This window comes from Caenorhabditis elegans, chromosome IV, assembly GCF_000002985.6.
Source record: "Caenorhabditis elegans chromosome IV".
Lineage (NCBI taxonomy): Eukaryota > Metazoa > Nematoda > Chromadorea > Rhabditida > Rhabditidae > Caenorhabditis > Caenorhabditis elegans.
In genome coordinates, this window is record NC_003282.8 from 129,755 (window position 1) to 150,027 (window position 20,273).

The following is a 20,273-nucleotide window of genomic DNA, read 5'->3' on the forward strand; positions in this document are numbered from 1 at the left end:
TTGATCCAAAAGAATCAAAAATAATTGGTGGCCGAGTTTTTGCTTTTGTCAAGAGGTCGTAAAATGGAAACCTGAGCCACCACTCTGTATTTTTTTTGTTTGAGAATTCCCTTCAGGTGCACTTCTACTTACATTAGTTTCAAAAAAAACCTGAAATAGAGAAAACTCGGCCACCGAATTTTTTGGTTGTCAAACTGTGGCCTAGTTCTGCTTTTGCCAAGAGGCCGTGAAATTGAAACTTAGGCCACCACACTTTAATTTTTTTTTCACAAAAACTGAGATAGAGAAAACTCGGCCACCGATTTTTTTTTCTCGGTCCCGTTTTTTGCCAAGCCCTCATTATTTTCAAAAAAAACACACACAAAATGGTGTATGGTTACTAAAAAAAAGAGGTCAGTGATCATTAATCAGATATCAGTTTTTGGTTTTTTTTGCCATGTTTTCTCACATTTTTCGGTTGGCAGATTTTCGTGTTTTTTTCTTTCTTTTTTTGATAAATTTATTCCTCGCTTCAAATGGCAAATGGGGTGACTTGAACTGTGTGTACGTGCATGTGAGAGGGCAGAGACGCAGACAGTGAGGGCCCCTCGGAGCAACAGATGGAGAATTATGTCAAGTTCAGTTGTTTACACATTTTTTTGCAGAACCACTCCCTCTGTGTTCTCCATCTCTTTTTTTTCATTGTGAAAAGTGTGTGCTTCTCAGTATGAAATGAACTTTGTTCGAAAAATTTTAAAATTGTTAAATGACAAGGCTTCCACAATTAAATTTGCAATTTTTTGATAGTTTTAGTACCCACGAGAATACCGTATTTCTTCTATTAGTATGGCCTCCCTATTAGACTTGCACTCCCTATTAGTATTGCCCCTCGGAGACCTTCCTTTTCTGAATTTTTACATAAGATTCGAGCTTTTTCAGAAAAAAAAAACTAGTAAGCTGAAAGTCAGAAAAATGTTCTGAAAATTAGTATTGCACTCCCTATTGGGCAAAAATAAAAAAAGTATTGCAAGCGGGAAGACTATCGAAAAATAGTATTGCAGCCATACTAATAGAAGAAATACGGTATAAGCAATTTAAGATTTTATGCTATCATTTACTATATATAAAGCGCTTATTCCGTTTGTCCATAGTTTGTAGTCTATGTAGTCTTTGTAGTCTGCGAAGTTTTAGCTTCTGGAGGGATATAAAAAATGGAGGGATATAAAAAAAAAATCAAAAATTTATTTATTTATCGATTTTATGAAAAGTTAGCAGGACCGCGTAGACCGGTACATATAGGCTAAGAAGCTATTTTTAGCAAAAATTGATAACTGTCTTGTGAAAAACATGTCTGTAAAGTTTCGTAACGAAAACTCAATCGGTTGCTCAGAAATGAGCCCAGAAGCCTTATGGAAACAAAAAATAAGGAAAAGCTTAGTACAAATTCATCTCTAAAACGGTTCAAAAAAGTCCGAATCGTATGAAAATGCACCAGAGAGTGACATTTTGTGTAATTTACCATATTTGAAAGTTTGGTAAAAATTGGAAACTCAGTAGCTTCAAAACGAGCTTAAAGGTACTAAAATGTGAAAATTAGAAGAGTTCATGCTTCCGCTTGTTTCCATGATATGAAATCAAAAAATACACTGGTAAAACAAGTGAATGAACGTTATTTAACTTTTTAAAATTTTGACACTTTTCGAAAAAATCGAAGTTTTCGTGAAAAATTTCCAAATTCTCGAGGTGTCCCATAGCAGTTGGGCGGTCGATTTTTTAACTTTTCGCTCGTTTGCTCTCAATTTTTCAGCAATCAGAATAAAATTGTAGGTACATAGGTTTTTTGGTATGCTGAATCCGATTCCGATACTAGTTTTCCATGAAAAAGTTCGAAAGTGTCTGAAACCCTAAAAATTAGGGGGTGTCCCATAGCAGTTGGGCGCACTGTATATGCATCCGTTTAAAGTTTATTTTCTACTAGCCAGCACAGTCCATAGAGTTCTAAATAGCGTTATCCCGTGCTGCGAGGCTGCCCCATTTCGTTTTGACCTACAAAAAATGCGGGATTTTTTTGCCTAAAAATATGACGTCAGCACTTTTGTAATCATGCAAAATCAGTTGTGAACTCTGCGTCTCTTCTCCCGCATTTTTTGTAGATCTACGTAGATCACGCCGAAATGAGACACTCTGAAGTAGTTTCTCCAAAAACCTCACTGAAAAATTTTGTGCAACGTTATCTGTATAGTTACAAATTTTCGATGTCTACTAAAAATATTGCAAATTGAATTATAAAGAGTTGGTCAGTTGAGAAAATGTTTTCCCATCCTACTCTCTATATCGAGTTATACATTGTCAATCTCATATCCTACCTAATTCCAAAATAACACTCAATTCAACAATAAAAGAAAGTCACGTGGCAACGCGAAAAAAAAAAGATAAACAAGGAACGTCTTCTTCTTCTCTATTCAATTCCATTCATAGTGGACTAGGTGAGCCGCTCGTCAGTATCTGCTCACCGTCTGCGTCTCTGCTTGGCTCTTCTCTTTCTCTCCATGTGCTCCGGCTCCCCCTCCTCACACTCAACCACACACACACACACACGTATACATATCTTCTTATAGTTTTGTTGCATGCTTCATCTCTTTTCTCATCTTTTGCCTTCTATGTACTTTGCTTTTTTTCCAGATCTCCTGATGAACTAAACTCTTGGGAAATAAATTATGAGGATACGGCACGTGGTGTTCTGCCTGCTCGCACTGGTTTATGGTGAGTACTTTGAGGTTTTGGTGTTTGATAGCAAAAGTCATCAATCTATTTTTCGGGTTAATTGGGTTAATATAGGTATTATTATGCAGCTAGATGATGATTTGGTTCTATCTAAACAAAAAAGTGCAATTAAAATCGAATTCTCACTGGTTTACATAAATTTTTAGTTATAATCACAAATTTAATAGTTTACGCTCTATTTTTTTTTTTGACAAACTAGATATAGTTAAACATATTTGAAATTTGATCCAATATCCAATATAAGTGAAATCAAGTTAAGGTTGTTAAGTTTGATATATGTAGTAGTAAATATATAGAAATGTTTTTCATATCAGGTTCAGCCAATCATATTCGAGTTGCGTAGTGCTTATGCAGTTGATAGGTTTTTTGGTATAATCTAGTTATGTTGTAACTCTAAAAAAATTTTCTAATTATCATCACGAATATGTATATCGTTTAAGAAGTTAGAAAAAAACACTGATTATTTTTTTATTAGCTCAAAAAGTATGTATTAGTCCCATTTAGCTGGCTTTTAGAAATTCGTGTTTAATTTTGATTAGTTTGACTATGGAAATTGTTTGAGCCCAAAGTTAAGCAATTTATGTTATTGCAGATTAGCTGCAGACTTTTTCTATTAGAATAGAATCTTATTACATAGTTATTATTGCCTAATTTCAGCTATACAAAATGCGACTTATCAACTTATCATTTTAGTTGTAGTTGATCGCAGTTGAAGAAAATTGAAATGTTATTATGATCTTAAAAAAATACATATCACTTTAATTATGAGTGACTTGAAATTGCTATTTTTTATTGCAATTCATAGTTGATATATGTTCAAAAAAGTCAACAAGTTAACTGATTTGCTGATAGTGAATATTAAATTTAGCGCAATGAGCAATTGATGCAATTAAATGTTAGTTGCAGTTTTATTCTGTTAGTGGGTATTTAGAAAATAGCTAGGTGCAATTTAAACTAAATTTTCAACAATTTAGGAATTTAAACTTTACTTTTTAGTCGCATCACTTATCTAGGCACCCCACTTTTTAACTTTAAAAGCGCCTAACAATAAGTATCTAAGTTGTCCTGTATTTTATTTTAAAATTGCCAATTTGTTAATTTTTTCTCTATATAATTAATTATCTATTGATATTTACAAAATGTGCCGAGTCCTGCCCTTCCAAAGGAAACTAGTGGGGTGCAATACCAATAGAAGAGTACAAAATTTACAGAAGTCCAAAATAATATGCATCACGGTTGAGAGCTTTTTAAATTTGTTATCAGTATTTAGGCCTTGGCTCAAACACATCATAAATTGGTACCTGTGCAAGAAAATTAACCAAATACAGCTTTCTACGACCCTTTTCAATTTTTTCCAGGCGCCGAAACTTCCGACGATGATCTCGACGAACGGACAAATATCTTCATCCGTGATAAACTGATTCCGGCGTTGAAGCTTGCAGAAGGTAGTTTGTTTTTTTGGACTCAACAGAAAATAATCGCCGGCACTCAAATTAGATGGCATTTATCGTCAGAAGAAGCTTTGGGCAAAATCCCCCGGTAGCAAAGCAAAATAATTTCGTTCGATCAAACATTAAAAGAGATTTTCAACTATATATATAATCAGTGATAAGCCTATAATCTTTAGTGTTTCCCCCGAAAGCACTAATCTATGGGAAATTTCCTTTTCGGGGGACGTGAGTTTATGCAGAAAAAAAAATTGAAGTTTAGTTTATTTTTGGAAGGATTTTTAATCTTGTGATAAGGGATTTAACAAGATTTTCTGATTTTCTTGCAGTGACCAAGGTGAATTTCACACGATTACACTTATGCCATTGCTCAAGGGAAGTTGGATGCAACGCGAGGACTACCGGATGGGTGCCTGGAATCGAGTTCCTTAATGAGACGGATCGCAGTTTTTATGAGGTTAGGCTTTAACCATGTGGTCGAGTTTTTCCTTGCCCGCAATAGATCCTTATTGACCAAAACTACAGTAATCCTACAGTACCTCAACCATCTTCCTCTATTAGACCTGTCACCAAAGTATTTGACAAAGCAAAAAAACAAGAATAATTTAATTACTCGATAACTCCAAAAAACAACAAAAAATTGTATTTTGGTTTTTTAAATTTCTTTATCTGATTGTGAATATTTTCGTTTTCCCCGCGATTTCTTTAAAAGATCAAAAGACTAAGACTAAGATAATCTTACAGTACCCCGACCCTATCCCTCCACTAACCTTAATCTCTTCAAAAAACAATGAGCATGTTTTCTCCTAAGCTACAGTAATCCTACAGTACCCCTACAGTACCCCAGTACTACTACAGTACCCCGACCCTATCCCTCTACTAATCTTAATCTCTTCAAAAAACAATGAACATGTTTTCTTCTAAGCTACAGTACTCCTACAGTACCCATACAGTACCCTTACAACACTACTACAGTACCCGACCCTATCCCTCTACTAACCTTAATCTCTTCAAAAAACAAAAAAAACATGTTTCTCCTATACTACAGTACTCTTACAGTACCCCAGAGGTGTCCTTATAAGTTTGACTAGTTTTTGTCATTTGGCAGTAAAACTACGGTTCTTCTAAAATTTCGGTTACTTGGTTACTAGGTCTCAATTCTCACACTAGACCAATCCTCTCTTTCCAGAACACGTGCTACACGGACGGAAGCTGCTACCAGAGCGCTCGGCCGTCACCCGAAATCTCACATTTCGGATGCATGGACGAGAAATCTGTGACCGACGAGACCGAGTTTCACGATACGGCAGCGAAAGTGTGCACGAACAACACGAAAGACCCGCACGCTACCGTCTGGATTTGCTGTGATAAGGGAAATTTTTGTGCGAACGAGACGATCATCCACTTGGTAAGTGTGATCTCTTTTTTGACATCCGGATTTTGAATTTTCAAATTTTCAGGCGCCAGGCCCGCAGCAGTCATCCACGTGGCTGATTCTTACTATCCTCGCCCTGCTCACGTTCATCGTGCTCCTGGGCATTGCAATTTTCCTCACCAGAAAATCATGGGAGGCGAAATTCGACTGGTATATAAGATTCAAGCCAAAACCTGGAGATCCTCTACGCGAGACGGAGAACAATGTACCGATGGTTACAATGGGCGACGGTGCTGGAAGTTCTGTGCCAGAAGTTGCTCCAATCGAGCAGCAGGGAAGCACAATGAGCACATCTGCAGGGAACTCGTTCCCTCCTGGAATCATGCCTAATAACATGAAGGATATGCTTGATGTACTCGAGGAGACAAGTGGATCTGGTATGGGTCCAACTACACTTCACAAACTCACGATTGGTGGACAGATCAGGTTAACTGGTAGAGTTGGATCCGGAAGATTTGGTAACGTGTCACGTGGAGACTACCGAGGTGAAGCGGTCGCTGTGAAGGTTTTCAATGCGCTCGACGAGCCGGCGTTCCACAAGGAGACGGAGATCTTTGAGACGCGGATGTTGAGGCATCCGAATGTGCTGAGATATATTGGAAGTGATCGGGTTGATACTGGATTTGTAACAGAACTTTGGCTGGTGACAGAGTATCATCCCAGCGGGTCCTTGCACGATTTTCTGCTCGAGAATACGGTTAACATTGAGACGTATTATAATTTGATGAGGTCGACGGCAAGTGGACTTGCGTTCCTGCACAATCAGATTGGAGGGAGCAAAGGTAAGTGCAATATACATGTGTCTCAGAAATCTAGGAGCCTAGACTAGGCCCCTGAGAAGAAAAATTTGGACCAACGGTGTCTGAAACTTTTCTATTCAGAGAGTAGTCTAGGACGCCAACTGAGTCCGCTGGCCAGACGTACTCTGTCGTTGAACATATATTAATCAAAATACAAATTCCAGAGTCCAACAAGCCAGCGATGGCTCACCGGGATATCAAGAGCAAGAACATCATGGTCAAGAACGATCTGACGTGTGCCATCGGAGATCTCGGTCTCTCGTTATCCAAGCCAGAAGACGCGGCATCAGATATTATTGCCAATGAGAACTACAAGTGCGGTACTGTTGTGAGTTTTGGGATCTAGGCCATTTTAGTCAGAGAGCTCAAGGCTCGAGACCCTGCCAAGACGGAGGTTTTGGCGTAAAGTCTAGCTATAATCTTTTTTCAAAATTTTCACAAATTAAATTTTTTAGAGATACCTTGCACCGGAAATCCTGAACAGTACGATGCAGTTCACCGTCTTCGAGAGCTACCAATGTGCCGATGTCTACTCATTTTCTCTAGTCATGTGGGAAACCCTATGCAGATGTGAAGATGGAGATGTTCTGCCGAGAGAAGCGGCCACAGTGATCCCATATATTGAGTGGACCGATCGGGATCCACAAGACGCTCAGATGTTTGATGTGGTTTGCACGCGGAGGCTCAGACCTACAGAGAATCCTCTGTGGAAGGATCATCCGGTAAGATAATAAACTTTATGTAAAGTACTTCTAACTACTTTTCAGGAAATGAAACACATTATGGAGATTATCAAAACGTGCTGGAATGGCAATCCGAGCGCCCGTTTCACCTCCTATATTTGCCGCAAACGAATGGATGAACGGCAGCAACTGTTGCTGGACAAGAAGGCAAAAGCTGTGGCCCAGACGGCAGGGGTGACAGTTCAGGATCGGAAGATTTTGGGTCCCCAGAAACCGAAAGACGAGTCACCGGCAAATGGTGCTCCGCGGATAGTTCAGAAGGAGATTGATCGAGAAGATGAGCAGGAAAATTGGCGGGGTAAGAATTTTGATCAGGCTCCTATTGTGGACCGAGCTACTAAGCCCGGACCAAAAAAAAACCAACATTTTGGGTATCATGTCTATCTGGTGCCTTAAATACCCTACGAATTTAGAAACTTTTCTCAAAAGCTTCCAACTAAACAAATTATCTTTAACCTTGAAGGTCAGATCTACCTACTACCTAATACTATAGTAGCGGACACTTAATAAGTCCAGGTCCCTAACCTAGCATAGTTTATATGCCCGCCACCGTAGAATTTTGCGCCTTTAAAGTGAAGAACACTTTTCAACATAAATTAATTTTTTTCAGAAACTGCAAAAACTCCCAATGGACACATTTCCAGTAATGACGACTCGTCACGCCCACTTCTTGGTTAGAGCCCATTTTATCTTCGTTCTTAGGCGCCAATATATCAAAATTATTATAATTATTATGTTCTATATACTACACTTATCACCTCTCGTGACTTCCTCCCACCCCCATATCGATGATCTCATTTCTCTTCCTCAACCACTAACTGTCTGCTACCTATTTCTTGTTTATTAGCGGGTGCATTATGCAGCTAATTGTCCGGCGCCCCATCATTCTAAAAGAGACTCCTCACCGTGTACCTCAGAAAAACATAAAAATCTTGTGATAGGTATGTACTGCATAAGCTTTATTACCCTCCCCCGAAACTTTGTAGTTTGTAGTTTACCCTGTTTTTTTTCTGTACCATGATTTCAAGTGTTTTTGAAATTTTATTTTGTTTTTATTGTTATTATTATTACTATTTTCAAAAAAGGAGAAAACACATTTCAATGCAAAAACTGAAAATGAAAATAAAAAATTTGATTTTAAGACATGATAATTATACAAATATCAAAGACGGGCGGAACAAGGGATTGGTGGGAAATTTGAATCTTTCATAAAAACTCAAATTAGTGGGCTTTAAATTGGGTGGAGCTTTAGAAATTGCCACAAAAGGGGCGGAGCTCTACGCTCCGCCCACAAAATGGATGGACTGCAATTTCGCCTCAAATTTTACGAAAATTCAAAAAAAAAATTTTAAGCGCCGCGCACAATATGGTTTTAATTTTTGAAAAAAAATGAAAATTGTATATTTTTGACCTATCCTTACCCGCCGTCTCTAATAATTAGTTTTTGTAGAAATACGGAAAAAGTGCACCAGGATTGTGAGCTTGGTTACGGAGAATTTTCTTCAAAAATAAGAAAATTCCTAGAAATAACGAGATTGTGACGCTGAAAAATGGAAAGAAAATGTGGGGGATGGGGGCGGAGTCACACGTGGAATTTGAAAAAATTTGTGGGGGCGGGGCGAGAGATAAACTACAAGAATAATGCAAAAAAAGTGAAGAGAGATCAGATTCATAAGAAAAAGTGTAAAAAATGTGGGACCCCTTTATTAGTAGCGCACGGCGAGGGGTACTGTACCTCCTAACAAATTTCCAATTTCAGGGCGCACCACTAATAGAGGGTAAAGAATCAGTGCCTAAAGTGGGAGCCGAGGCTTCTTCAGTCAGTGACTGGCGGCCTCGTTTCCGCACCTTTCCCGGGCTGAGCTCCTGGTAGTGAAGCCCGTTTTCGGCGCTCCCAGACGTCGTTCTTGCCCTGAAAATTGGAGGATTTGGAGTGGGAGGGGTATGGTAGGTACGGTTGGTACGGTAGGTATAATAGACAGAACTGTATTACAACTGTTTGACCTATAGAAAACGCGGAAATTTTGGTTTGAAGTCATATTCCAGAAATAAAATTCCTGCGATTTCTGTTGGTCAAAAGCCCAAAGGACCTCTGTAGTACTGTACAGTCATATTACTCGATGTACAGTACAAAGTTTCACTCTCCAGAAAAATAAACCCAGTTATAAACGTTTCTATCAAGCCAGTGAACACTCTGACTTTTATCAAACGTTTCTTTTTTCCAATGAAATATTATATATAGTTCAAAAAAAAATCTGCACTTCAATTTAAGAATTTTGCCTCCAAACTTACCCGTAATTTATTCGAACATTGCTCTGAAATATTTCGGGAATTTCAAAAAATTTTCTGACTCCAAAACTCAGAAAACCGGTAACTTTACTCTCAACTTACATCCATAGGTTTCCAAGAACAATAAGGCAGAGGTAACCCATCTGGCCCAGTAGGACATGGTGCATCGAGTCCAGGTATTCCCTGATCTCCCTTCTCTCCAGCTGGACCAGGCCTTCCGTCGATTCCTGGCTCCCCATCGTTGCCGGGCGGACCTTGTGGACCCTGAAATTGGTATTTTATTAGGGTTTTTTACGAAATTTTTTGAAAGAGTCGCACCATAGGCCCCGGATATCCTTTCGATCCTTCGGGCCCTTGTTTTCCCTGTAACTCATTGCGGTTAGGCTTTCATGAATCACCAAACACCACACTACACAAAGAAAATTGAAAAGGACCAGGATGCCACTACACCGAGTTTGAATTAAAATGAAAAGAAAAAAGAAAAAAACCAAACCTACCGTTTCTCCCTCTGTGCCGTGAGGGCCTCGAAGACCCATCGGGCCTGGTGGACCTGGGAGACCCAGGGATCCAGGCTGGCCTGGAAGCCCTGGAGGTCCAAGATCACCCTTTTCTCCAGGCGGTCCTGGAAGGCCAGGTGGACCCCGTGGGCCTGACTGACTGCCGCTGATCTCTCCGGCGCCCTGGAATAGGTTCAGGTTTACTGTATGGGTAGTGAACTTACAGGTTGCCCTGGCAATCCGGGCGGTCCGATGTCTCCTCGATCTCCGCGCTCTCCGGAATGTCCTGGAAGACCCTGAGGTCCACGTTCTCCTGACGGCCCTACTGGTCCGTGATGTCCCTGTAATTTTGCGGTTGAAAACGATTATTCTGGTAAGTTACATAAGTGTCAAGCTTCTAAAAAACACCTACCCTAGGTCCCGGTGGTCCTGGTGGTCCTGGAATCACATTCTTGCCACGTAGCTCGGAGATGTCCTCAATAAGCAGCGGCATAAGCTCGGTCTTCAGCAGCTTCTTCAAATCCTCATTGATAGTCCCGTTCGGTGCGACGAGTGAGATTCCGTGTCGACCCTGTTTGGATAGATAGAAAAGTGGATAGGAAAGAATGCTAATTAAAAGTCATGCAAAATCATGTTAGTGCACACTCACTCTCCGTCCGCGTTTGCCGGGCGTTCCTTCTGGTCCGGGGAGTCCCATGTCCCCGCGTAAGCCTTGCTCGCCCTGAATAACTAGAAGGATTAGCGAAAAAGCACACACAACACGTCACACTAGGTAAGTCTAACAGGCATCAAACATATTGAGATGTCACTTACCTTTTCTCCTTTGTCCCCTGGCCGTCCATCTCTTCCTGGTGGTCCTGGGGGTCCGACTAAAGCCTTGCCGCCGTTGAGAAGGTTAGCTGCACCTGCGGCTCCTGGAAGGCCTCGATCTCCGGGCTCTCCACGTTCACCACGCTCTCCTTTTTCGCCCTGAAACAAAAAATGATGTCCTTTGAAAAGTTAAGAGCACTTTGAATTTGATCTCCACTCTGTACCCTGCCTTCACAGAAAAACAATAAAGTTACAACATCCCTACCGGCGGTCCTTGTGGTCCTATAATCGTTCTTCCTGGCTCTCCTGGCGGTCCTTGAATTCCAGTGCACTGTGACGCGTGGCATACGCCTGGGGGTCCGGGCGGTCCAGGTGGTCCGGGGGAACTTGCAGTTGAAGAGGATGCGACTCTCGGGTAGGTGGAGAGGAAAGCGGTGTCTCCCTGAAAGGTTACGGTGAAACACAGCGACAAAATCACAAAATTTGGAGTTAAGAAGTACAGGACCAACTGACAATTTTCCAACCAACCTTCTCTCCCCGTTCTCCTGGTGGTCCTCTTGCGCCGGGGATTCCATCTCTTCCAGGGCTCCCTGTCTCTCCCTTCGGTCCGATCTTCGACTCCCCGTCGAAGCCAGGCAACCCACGATCTCCCTTCAAGCCATGTCTTCCGTCTCTTCCAGCTGGTCCAGGGGGTCCAGGCGGTCCTGGAGGACCGGGCAACACATTACCCATATTTGTGTGGTGACTCATTGGGCCGGGTCCTGCGTGGGGTCCTACGTATGGTCCGGTCATGACACCACGGTCACCCTTGGGTCCTGGGAAGCCTGGGGGTCCCAGAGGTCCGCGTTCTCCTCGGTCTCCTTTTGATCCTGGGGTTCCCTGAACAATTTTAGTTGAGAAAAAAAAAATTTTTGTGAGGTTAAAATTGTGCCGCATGCATGTTTCGTTTTCAGATTGGTACGGTTAGGAAGTATCCAAATTAGGCAAGGCAACTGACACTCTAACTTAAAATTATTATATCTCTACGCAGAGACAAACTATCAAAAATTGTCAAAATATGTAAAATAAAAATTTATCATTTTATCATTTTATCATTTGACAATTTTTGACAATTCTGAGTTTTTCGAGTGAACAAAAAATACACCACACGGAAATTTCATAAAAAATAAGCATACCGGCAGTCCGCGTGGACCATCCAAGCCAATTGGACCCTGAATTAGTTGCAATGATAAGGTGGTAGGGGGATATTGAGAAATTTGTAGGGATGGTGCTGGTGAGGAGGTGATGGTGCGGGAGGTTTTGGGGTTCAAGCTAAGAGTTTATGCTTTTTAGGCCTATAAACTTACTATTAGAGTCGTAGTGGGTTTCTTAGGATCTCAGGAATAAGACTTAAGGCTTAGAGCTTCTGGCTTGAAATTGAATCTAGAATTTGGCTTATGCTCATTTTTAGCAGAGGCTGAGGACCTTCGGCTGAAACCTTGGGTTAAAAGGGCTAAACTTAATAATTAGGGTCAGATTTAGGGTTTAGAAACTTAAGCTCACACTTATACCTTATGCGCTTTACGCTTAGGCCTAGACTGGACGCTAGGATTTAGCTTAAACTTATGGCATAAACTCTGGTTTCAGGCTTACGGCCTTAGACTTTGGCCCTAAAATCTCCGCACCAAATGCAAAAACAAAGGGATGGAACAGAAAATGTGTAAAAAACTGAAAAACACACCGGAAATCCAGGATAGCCTCGAAGTCCTTTCGGGCCCTGAAATATGTGAGTTGAAATGAGAAAAATTAGAAGAAACTGAAAGAAATTAGAACTTTTTCGTTGTGAATTTATAATTTCTTTGAGAATCCTGTCACCGAGAAGCTATCTAAAAACTACAACGACTACAAATACTACACTGTACCGCTGGTCCTGGTGGCCCTGGCATTCCACGTAGCTGAATTGCCTGTCCATCCGGTGAGTACAGCATTCCGAAGGCTCGCATTTTACGGGAAATCGATTCATCTAGATTCTGAAATTCGGAAAACAAATGACTATCACGACCACAACTTTGAAAACTAGTACATTTGAGAGTGGGACCCTCGGCCGGCGGTAGTATGGAGCTGGAAGACCTGGAAGTCCCTGGAAACACGAATAGATTTACAGAGTCACGACATTTATAGCTTTTGATATATTTTGTTGTCTCGGAAAGACTCTGGATTCTTGTGCTGGGAAGGGTGTATGAAAATGCATTAAAAATTGAATTTTCCGGTGGAGCTGTAGCGAGAGCAGCAATTCAATGAGCAATCGGAAACGAATAATTATCAAAATGATTGCAATTGAATTTTAAACATTTATCAAACATTTTTTCGGTTTGCAACTCTTTGAAGATCTATTTTACGCGGAGTGGAGATAAGCTTTTGGGCAGAAGGTAATTGAGTATGCTAACTTTGCACGGTTCTATCTCCGCGGAGAAAAAAGTTATCAAAAAGTTGTCAACTAACAAAGTGTTTCTCATAAAATTTCAAGCATTTTGAAAATTGAAAACTTTTTGTAGCTTTTTTCTGCGCGGAGATATAGTCGTTTGAAGTTAGGGTCCTCTTGCCGGCCACCTCAGAGAAAGTTAGCAGGTTTTAAACCTTTTTAAACCAAAATTTAGTTTTCAAAATAATGTTTTCCAAAAACCTTACTGGAGCAAATTTACCACCGGAAAAATCAAATTTTTTTGCTAATATGAAAATAAAAAAGTTCAGTGATATGGAAACGATCACCCACAGGCCATCCTGGCGATCCCCGTAGACCCTGAATTTGTTGATTTTTTCATTATTTCTGTTTGGTATAACTGTGAGATCGCGAAAAAGTATGAAAATTGGTCTCGCAACGATTTTGTATTTGCTTAACGAGCGAGAGAAAAAGTCATCCGCCTTTAAGTTCGGGTTACGGTAGATTTTTTAAATTTCTATCTTTTTTTCAATTTCAAAAATAGTTTCAGATTGAAAAATGTCATTTTTTGATAAATCTGAGGAGAAATGAAAATTAATTTCAAGAAAATCTGCAACGTTTGAAAAATTACACCGTACTATTAAATTTAAAGGCGCATGCTATCTTCTTATTTTCGGTTAGAAATCCTTCTGCGAGACCTTTGGAATTAACTTCTTGCGATTTTATGGGATCTAAGATATGAATCTCGAAATTTTGAGAGTTTGAAAAAGAATCGATAATTGTTTGGCTTCAACTTACTGGTGGTCCTACTGGTCCGCGTTCTCCGGGAGGTCCTGAAATTGAATAATTATTTTTATGTTTAAATTAATTTTATAAATTTTCAATATCCCCAATTTTCCTTTAAACTGAACTCTTCCTTCCCCAAGGAACCCCAACACAGCTGCCGAACGCACGCTCCGTCTCTCTCTTTCTCTCCCGTCTCACCGAAACTGGTATACGCACAACGCTTCACGTGCCGGTCATGGCCGTGTGGCCTAATGGATAAGGCGTCGGTCTCCTAAACCGAAGACTGCAGGTTCGAGTCCTGCCTCGGTCGAAATTTTTTGCGGGTTTCATCATATGTATAGATGCTCGCCGCCTGCTCTAATCACTTAATCAATCACGTTTTAGATTAGATCGGCTCCCGAAATCTTTTCGAACAATCAAAGTGGTGATGGCTACTATAAGATAACGTCAGGCACGGGAATTCGAGATTTTTCAAAGGTGGGAGGAGGGTAATTTGTTATTTTGAAAAAAAATTAAAAATTTATGAAAGATAAATTTAAAATCTTCTGTTTTTAATGTTCAAAAAATAAAAAATAAACATTGAAACCCAATTTTTTAACAGATTTTCATTAAAACTTGACATGAGTTTCAAACTTCAAGTCCCAAAAATAATTTTTGCAGAGACGTAGAAAATTTTTAAATATTTTAAACTCAGTTATTACTGCAACTAACAGTTGAGAACGACTTTCAAAGTTTTTTTCCCCAGATCCCCCAAAACTCAAACGCCCTCAGGAAAATCCGTGATAGCATGTCAATTGGTCTTGATGGCCAATTTGTCACATTTCTTTTGATCGTAGACACCCATTCGACCACAGGACATCACATCAATTGTTGTAACATAATGTTACATGTTTCTCCCCCGTTGCTCACAGAGCATCACCTTTTCACAAGCATCTCGGGAGAATTGTTGAATTATACTATTCAAATACACAAATACACAGAATTTACAGCCCTCTCCCCCCTCATATTTTGGCCGTAAGAGGTGCAGTTTACAGCGTGGTTGTTAACTTACCTGCTGGACACATACACGAATTGCGCACACGTCGAGACTTTGCCACGTCATCGTCGTCGGTGTTTGAATCTGATGAAGGGAGTTGGTCTATCTGGAAAAAAGGAACTGAAAAGTAGGGTAGAAAAAATCTAAGTGTTTTCTAATTGATGCACCATGTCGTTAGGTAACTATCGATAACAGGAAGTCCTAGAAATCAGGCTAAAAAATATTAGCTGAGTTTTTTTTCTTTATGCACCATGTCGGGAAGTAGTGGTTTCTGACATGGTGCATCGACTGAAAACTATCAAATCCAACTATGAAAGTTTGGCCACCACCGACTTTAAAGCTCTGCCAATTTTTTGATGCACCATGTCGGCAATTGCTGCTTCCCGACATGGTGCATCAAGGAAAAACCTCCGATGATATTTTTAGACTGATTTTTAGGACTTCCCGTTATAGATAGTTATCTTAAAATATTTTGGCATTAATTTTGAAAATTTCCACTTCCTTTTTCTGGAAAATTCGAAAAAACGTTTTTGATGCATTTTGAAAATCTCTGAAACTTTCTAATTTCTTCTGAAACTGTCGGAACATTTGTAAATTTTTCTTTACATTCTCAACTTTCGGCCGATTCTGAACCTTGTTTTATTTTGAACAACATTCTACAAATTTATCACCTGAAAAATTTAAAAGTCCCCCGGCAATTTTTATTTATTCCCCCCCCCCCCCCCCCCCCCCTCCTTGAAACAAAATCTCTTGCCCCTCTAACCTTGACAGTGGCATGGCAAATTGAGTTTATGACGAACGATATGTGTGTGAAACTTTTTATTATTAAGTCCTAAACTTCTTCGGGCGGGGTGGTACTTTGACACGATTTGGAGTGATGGCTTCCCGCAGATTATGCGAAATGTGAGGTAGAGAGACCCCCTGTTATCTTTTCACTTGGAGAAAAGGAGTAGAAGTGAAGAAGAGATTCTTGACAGGGAGGAGCCCATAAATTATTACGTAATGCACTATGTAATACACTAGAAATTTATGTAGATAGAGAGGCGGAATACGATTGCCGGAAGTTGCCGGAATTTGGACAAGCTTATGGAAAGTTAGGAACAAGTTGCTATAAAGTTGCCGAAAATGTAAAAAATTGCCGAAAATAACCGATTGCAAAAAAGGTATTAAATTTCACCGGAAATAGCCGGGTATTGTTAAAAATCTGCGAATTCAGATCAAAATTTGAGAAAATCAATAAAACTTTTGCAAATTGCAAAGTGCGAAAATTGCCAAAATACGTTAAAATGTTTGCTGAATTCTGTTGAAAGTTGCCAACAACTGCAGAAACTTTTCGAATTATTTTTAACTTTCTCGATAATTTCCCGATTTTTTTGGTAAATGATGTCGAAAGTTTGAATAAAATTGCTGATTGTTTGGAGAAAGTTGTCAAAAGTTTGGAGGACGCTGTTCGAAGTCATAAAAAGTGGTCAAAAATTATTGATTGTTCTCCGCTAGAGCTAGGTTTTTTGTTCAATTTTTGAGAAACCTTTTCCTACACACGTTGCCATTACAGTTTGATCTACAAAAATGCGGGAATATTTTTTTTCAGAAAAAGTGTGACGTCAGCACGCTCTTAACCATGTAAAATCATATGAGATGTCTGCGTCCCACCTCCCGCATTTTTTGAAGATCAAACCTAAGACATTCTGACTCCACGTGTGCCTACAATAATTGTTTTTTATGTCAAACTCTTCAGAAACCCTTAAAAATCTTCCAAATTGTTCAATAAAACCATAATTTCCCTCCATAAAACATATGTCGAAGATAAAAATGGTACCAACAATCGTCGTACTGTTCCTCCTGCTTTGCCAATCCTAACCGTCAATTAGAAAAGTGACGGAGGAGAGGGATATATAGAAAAGATGTGCGAAAATTATAGAGGATGTGTATGTGACAGTAAACGTCTCTTTAGAACATCCCCTGCCACGTGGCAAGCCTGGGGTCTACTTGACATTGGTCAGTGCAAACGAAAACAGCTGGTGCCTTGGCAGGAACGAGGTACAGGTGGTCATGTTTGAAGTGGAGTAGGCATGAATATCATGTTTACAGAAGCAGGTGATGGGACAGGGAATGAGTAAACTCATTAATATTATGAGAAGCTTTACATGTTGAAAATTTGCCGAAGGTTTGAAAAAATTTCCAGTAAATGGAAATTGCCAAAATTTCTTCAAATCTGACAAAAGTGGATGTCAATAATAAAATCCAGTGAAAAATGTCTGAAGTTTTAGAAAATTCCAGAACGTTTCAGAAAGTTCTAGAAAGATTTAAAAAATTTCAAAAAGTTCTATAAATTTTCATAAAGTTTTATAAAGATCTAGACGGTTTCAGGAAACTATTGAAAATTCGGAAATTATTTGAAAAACTTCAAAAAAAAATTTTGAGACTTTAAAAAAAATTTTTGAAATTTTCTGGAACATTCTGCAACTTCTTTAAAAGTTTCAAAATTTTGCAGAAATTTTTAGAACTTTTTAGAAAGTTGCAGAGGTTTGCATAAAGTTTCAGAAAACACTCTGAGATTTCAAAGAAATCTAGAGAATTCCAGTAATACTTTGGCAGTTTTTTTTGGCAAATTTTGAAAATTTTACGAATTTTTGTACTTAAACTTTCTGAAATTTTTTTGGAATATTCTGCAGCTTTGAAAATTTTTTCAAGTTTCAGAAAGTTTCAGAAATTAAAAAATATCTGAAATTCCAGAATATCAATTTTTCACTACTTTTCTTTTTTCTAATACCCATAAACAGTTCCCTTATTGTTTCTCAATTAGAAGAAAGAATGCAAACGGAGCACACACTTAAGAGCTCTCAACAGTAATATGATATGAGGCGTGGCATCTCCCCCGTCTAATCATTCATACCTGAACGACAAGTTGATCGATGCGCTTTTCGAGAGTTGAGATCCTTGTTTGTTGGGCGGTAAAGACGATGCAAACGAGCAAAAACATGAGCACATGCGGCACTGCGGCGGTCACAAAATGCCGATCTATCGGTACTCGGGGCGGTGAGATCCATGTTTTCTGGGGTGGCCAACGATCGGAGACACTTGACGTGCCGTCCGTGCCAACGACCACCACGTTTCCAGATGGTGATGGGGAGGTCATCGGTGCAATTGGCGAATCATATGGGGGGCCTGGTTTGGATGTTGATCTGGAAATTTTAGTTTGTTGGGAAGGAATTTTAAGAAAATTGAATGACAGCGGGAGGTTTAAGGAAAAAAACTGAAAAAAGGTTCTTAGGGCCTTTGGCCTAGGCTTATGATCATAGTCTGAGGTGTCAGGCTGTCCCATTTCGGTTTGATCTACGTAGATCTGCGAAAATCGCGGGAATTTAGACGTAGACTTCTCAACTGATTTTGCATGGTTAAGAATGTGCTGGCGTCACATTTTTTTTGGGGAAAAAATTCCCGCATTTGTTGTAGATCATCCCGTAATGGGACATCCTGACACCACGTAAGGCTTAGGGTCTTTAACTTAAGCTTAGGCTTGAGCAAATGTTTAGATTGATTATTAGACAATTTTTTACATGAAGCCTTTTTTTAATTTTTAGAAAATGGCAAAAAATGCATAAAATTCTATCAAAAGCAAAATTAATGGGAAAAAATAGCAACGGAAGTTCAAATTTAGAAAAAAAAGAAGCTCCGCCCATTTATTGGCTTCACTCCCGTTTTTGCACAAAATTTTGGCAACCAAATTAAATTTTAAAAAATTTGCCTTGCGAAAAATTTTGGGAAATTTAGAATACATACAAACCTATTAAAAATGAAATTTAAAAAAACCCCAATTCATGCCACTTCCAAGCAGAAGCCCAAACTTGAGTCGAACACCTGTTGCACAAAAACTTTTTGGTATATACAATTGAAAGTATAAGCATAGGCACACACACGGCACGCGCATCATCATGATTTTACGACTGTCGTCACTGTTTTTTTTTCTCTTTCCCCCACTGACTGACCGAGAGAGAGAGGCTATTTATCGAGTAATGGACAAAAAAGCAAACGGCCCGGAAAGGATGATGCTTCTTCACTTATACGACTCCTTTACAGGCTGCTATGGAGGACGTAGATTCGGTCCTACCAGCCGAAAAAGGAGACGAAGAAGACGTCTTCCTTTTCAATACAAAAGTACACAAAAAGATAATAAATCGGTTGAGGAGGAGAAGGGAAAGGTTGGCGCCGGAAGATGAGAGACTGTCCAATTAAAATCTGTTGTTGCAAGGATCGGATATATAAAAAAACACTAACGGCAAGTGGGGAGAAAATGTAAGAGAAGGTCGAATTTTACAAGGAGCTTGTGGATAATTGGTGCTAGTTTGGGCTTAGATTGAGGGCCCTAGGCTTCGGGCTTTAGATTTAGGATCTTAGGCTCACAGTAAAAAGCTTATAGCACTCGACCTCAGGATTCTAACTAAACCACGCCTAGGATCAGGGCTTGCAATTTTGGATCTAAAAATGAAATAATAGCCCGAATCGTATGTGGCTGAGTCTGAGAGTCTTAAACTCAGGAAACGGGTTAGGCTCAAACATAGGCTTTAACTTAAGCTTCTAATTTTAGGCTTCGGCTTGGAACTCCTATAGGCTTCAGAATAATGGCTTGGCTCAGGCTTTGGTGTTTCTTAGAGTGATTTATCGAAATGTAGTCTAATTAGACTTTCACTGTATGGTTTTTTTAATCAAAAAAGGCTATGTCGACGACATGGATTGTTGTAAAATGTGTAAGTCTGAAAAAAACTGTCGAACTTTTAAAAATTCCTTGTGAAAGTAGTTTAAATAGTGTTCAACCTAACAAAAATCGGCGAATTTTGCTAATCTTAAAGTCTAAAGCCATGAGCATAAGCCTAAGCTATTTTACCCCAATTTCTCAAGATTTAGGTTTCTAAAAAAAAGTACACAAAACCCTAATAAACGCTGCGCAAATGGCCCCACCTACTCGCCCCCATTGATAACCTCATTGAGGACGAAGAAGCCATTATCGCGCAGTTAATAGGGAAGGGGGTAATAGTAGGAGGCAAAATAAATAGTAGATGATGGTTGATGATGGGGGAAGTGGGACAAAAACGTGAAAATCCCGGAAAATGAGTGAAAATGGAATAGAAAGAGAGAGAGAGACGGCAAGAGTAGTTGATTAAGATGGTAAACCTCTCAAAAAGATAACCATCAGAATGATGACGCAATGGTTATCCTGTCACAGGGGCCAATTGGGGTACATGAAAC

At 39.6% G+C, this 20,273-nt stretch overlaps 2 protein-coding genes and 4 non-coding genes across 23 annotated transcripts; 3 read left to right on the forward strand and 3 right to left on the reverse strand.

The window, feature by feature from the left end:
• Positions 1-2,661: 2,661 nt before the first annotated feature.
• On the forward strand, positions 2,662-8,327 carry daf-1 (Cell surface receptor daf-1; the record flags this gene model as incomplete). 2 transcript variants are annotated; one of them, NM_001027988.6, is made up of 9 exons in its annotated part: positions 2,662-2,742; positions 4,122-4,208; positions 4,541-4,668; positions 5,401-5,619; positions 5,672-6,428; positions 6,611-6,774; positions 6,902-7,168; positions 7,214-7,487; positions 7,800-8,327. In NM_001027988.6, 9 exons carry the CDS (start codon positions 2,697-2,699, stop codon positions 7,865-7,867), a joined length of 2,010 nt encoding a protein of 669 aa, NP_001023159.1. The 2 variants fall into 2 exon arrangements, with proteins under 2 accessions (NP_001023159.1, NP_001023160.1); NM_001027989.6 differs by having other exon boundaries at positions 2,697-2,742; positions 6,611-6,771; positions 7,800-7,867.
• Positions 8,220-18,165, reverse strand: col-99 (the record flags this gene model as incomplete). 17 transcript variants are annotated; one of them, NM_001322771.3, is made up of 18 exons in its annotated part: positions 8,945-9,101; positions 9,482-9,504; positions 9,581-9,742; positions 9,797-9,841; positions 9,976-10,158; positions 10,200-10,316; positions 10,388-10,546; positions 10,625-10,696; positions 10,789-10,944; positions 11,051-11,227; positions 11,314-11,664; positions 11,961-11,996; positions 12,506-12,541; positions 12,687-12,794; positions 12,848-12,904; positions 14,003-14,037; positions 15,042-15,132; positions 17,923-18,165. In NM_001322771.3, the coding sequence occupies 18 exons, from the start codon at positions 18,163-18,165 to the stop codon at positions 8,945-8,947; spliced, it is 2,208 nt and encodes a 735-aa protein (NP_001309605.1). The 17 variants fall into 17 exon arrangements, with proteins under 17 accessions (NP_499869.3, NP_001294563.1, NP_001309601.1 ...); NM_001129303.4 differs by lacking the exon at positions 9,482-9,504 and adding an exon at positions 13,538-13,564 and having other exon boundaries at positions 9,006-9,101; NM_067468.7 differs by lacking the exon at positions 9,482-9,504 and having other exon boundaries at positions 8,220-9,101.
• Positions 9,211-9,337, reverse strand: F29C4.11. The gene has a single exon (NR_052857.1). It is a non-coding gene; the product is annotated as an Unclassified non-coding RNA F29C4.11 (non-coding RNA).
• F29C4.12 lies at positions 14,227-14,321 on the reverse strand. The gene has a single exon (NR_052858.1). It is a non-coding gene; the product is annotated as an Unclassified non-coding RNA F29C4.12 (non-coding RNA).
• F29C4.t1 lies at positions 14,228-14,300 on the forward strand. The gene has a single exon. It is a non-coding gene; the product is annotated as a tRNA-Arg (tRNA).
• Positions 16,975-17,091, forward strand: F29C4.10. The gene has a single exon (NR_052859.1). It is a non-coding gene; the product is annotated as an Unclassified non-coding RNA F29C4.10 (non-coding RNA).
• Positions 18,166-20,273: the final 2,108 nt, after the last annotated feature.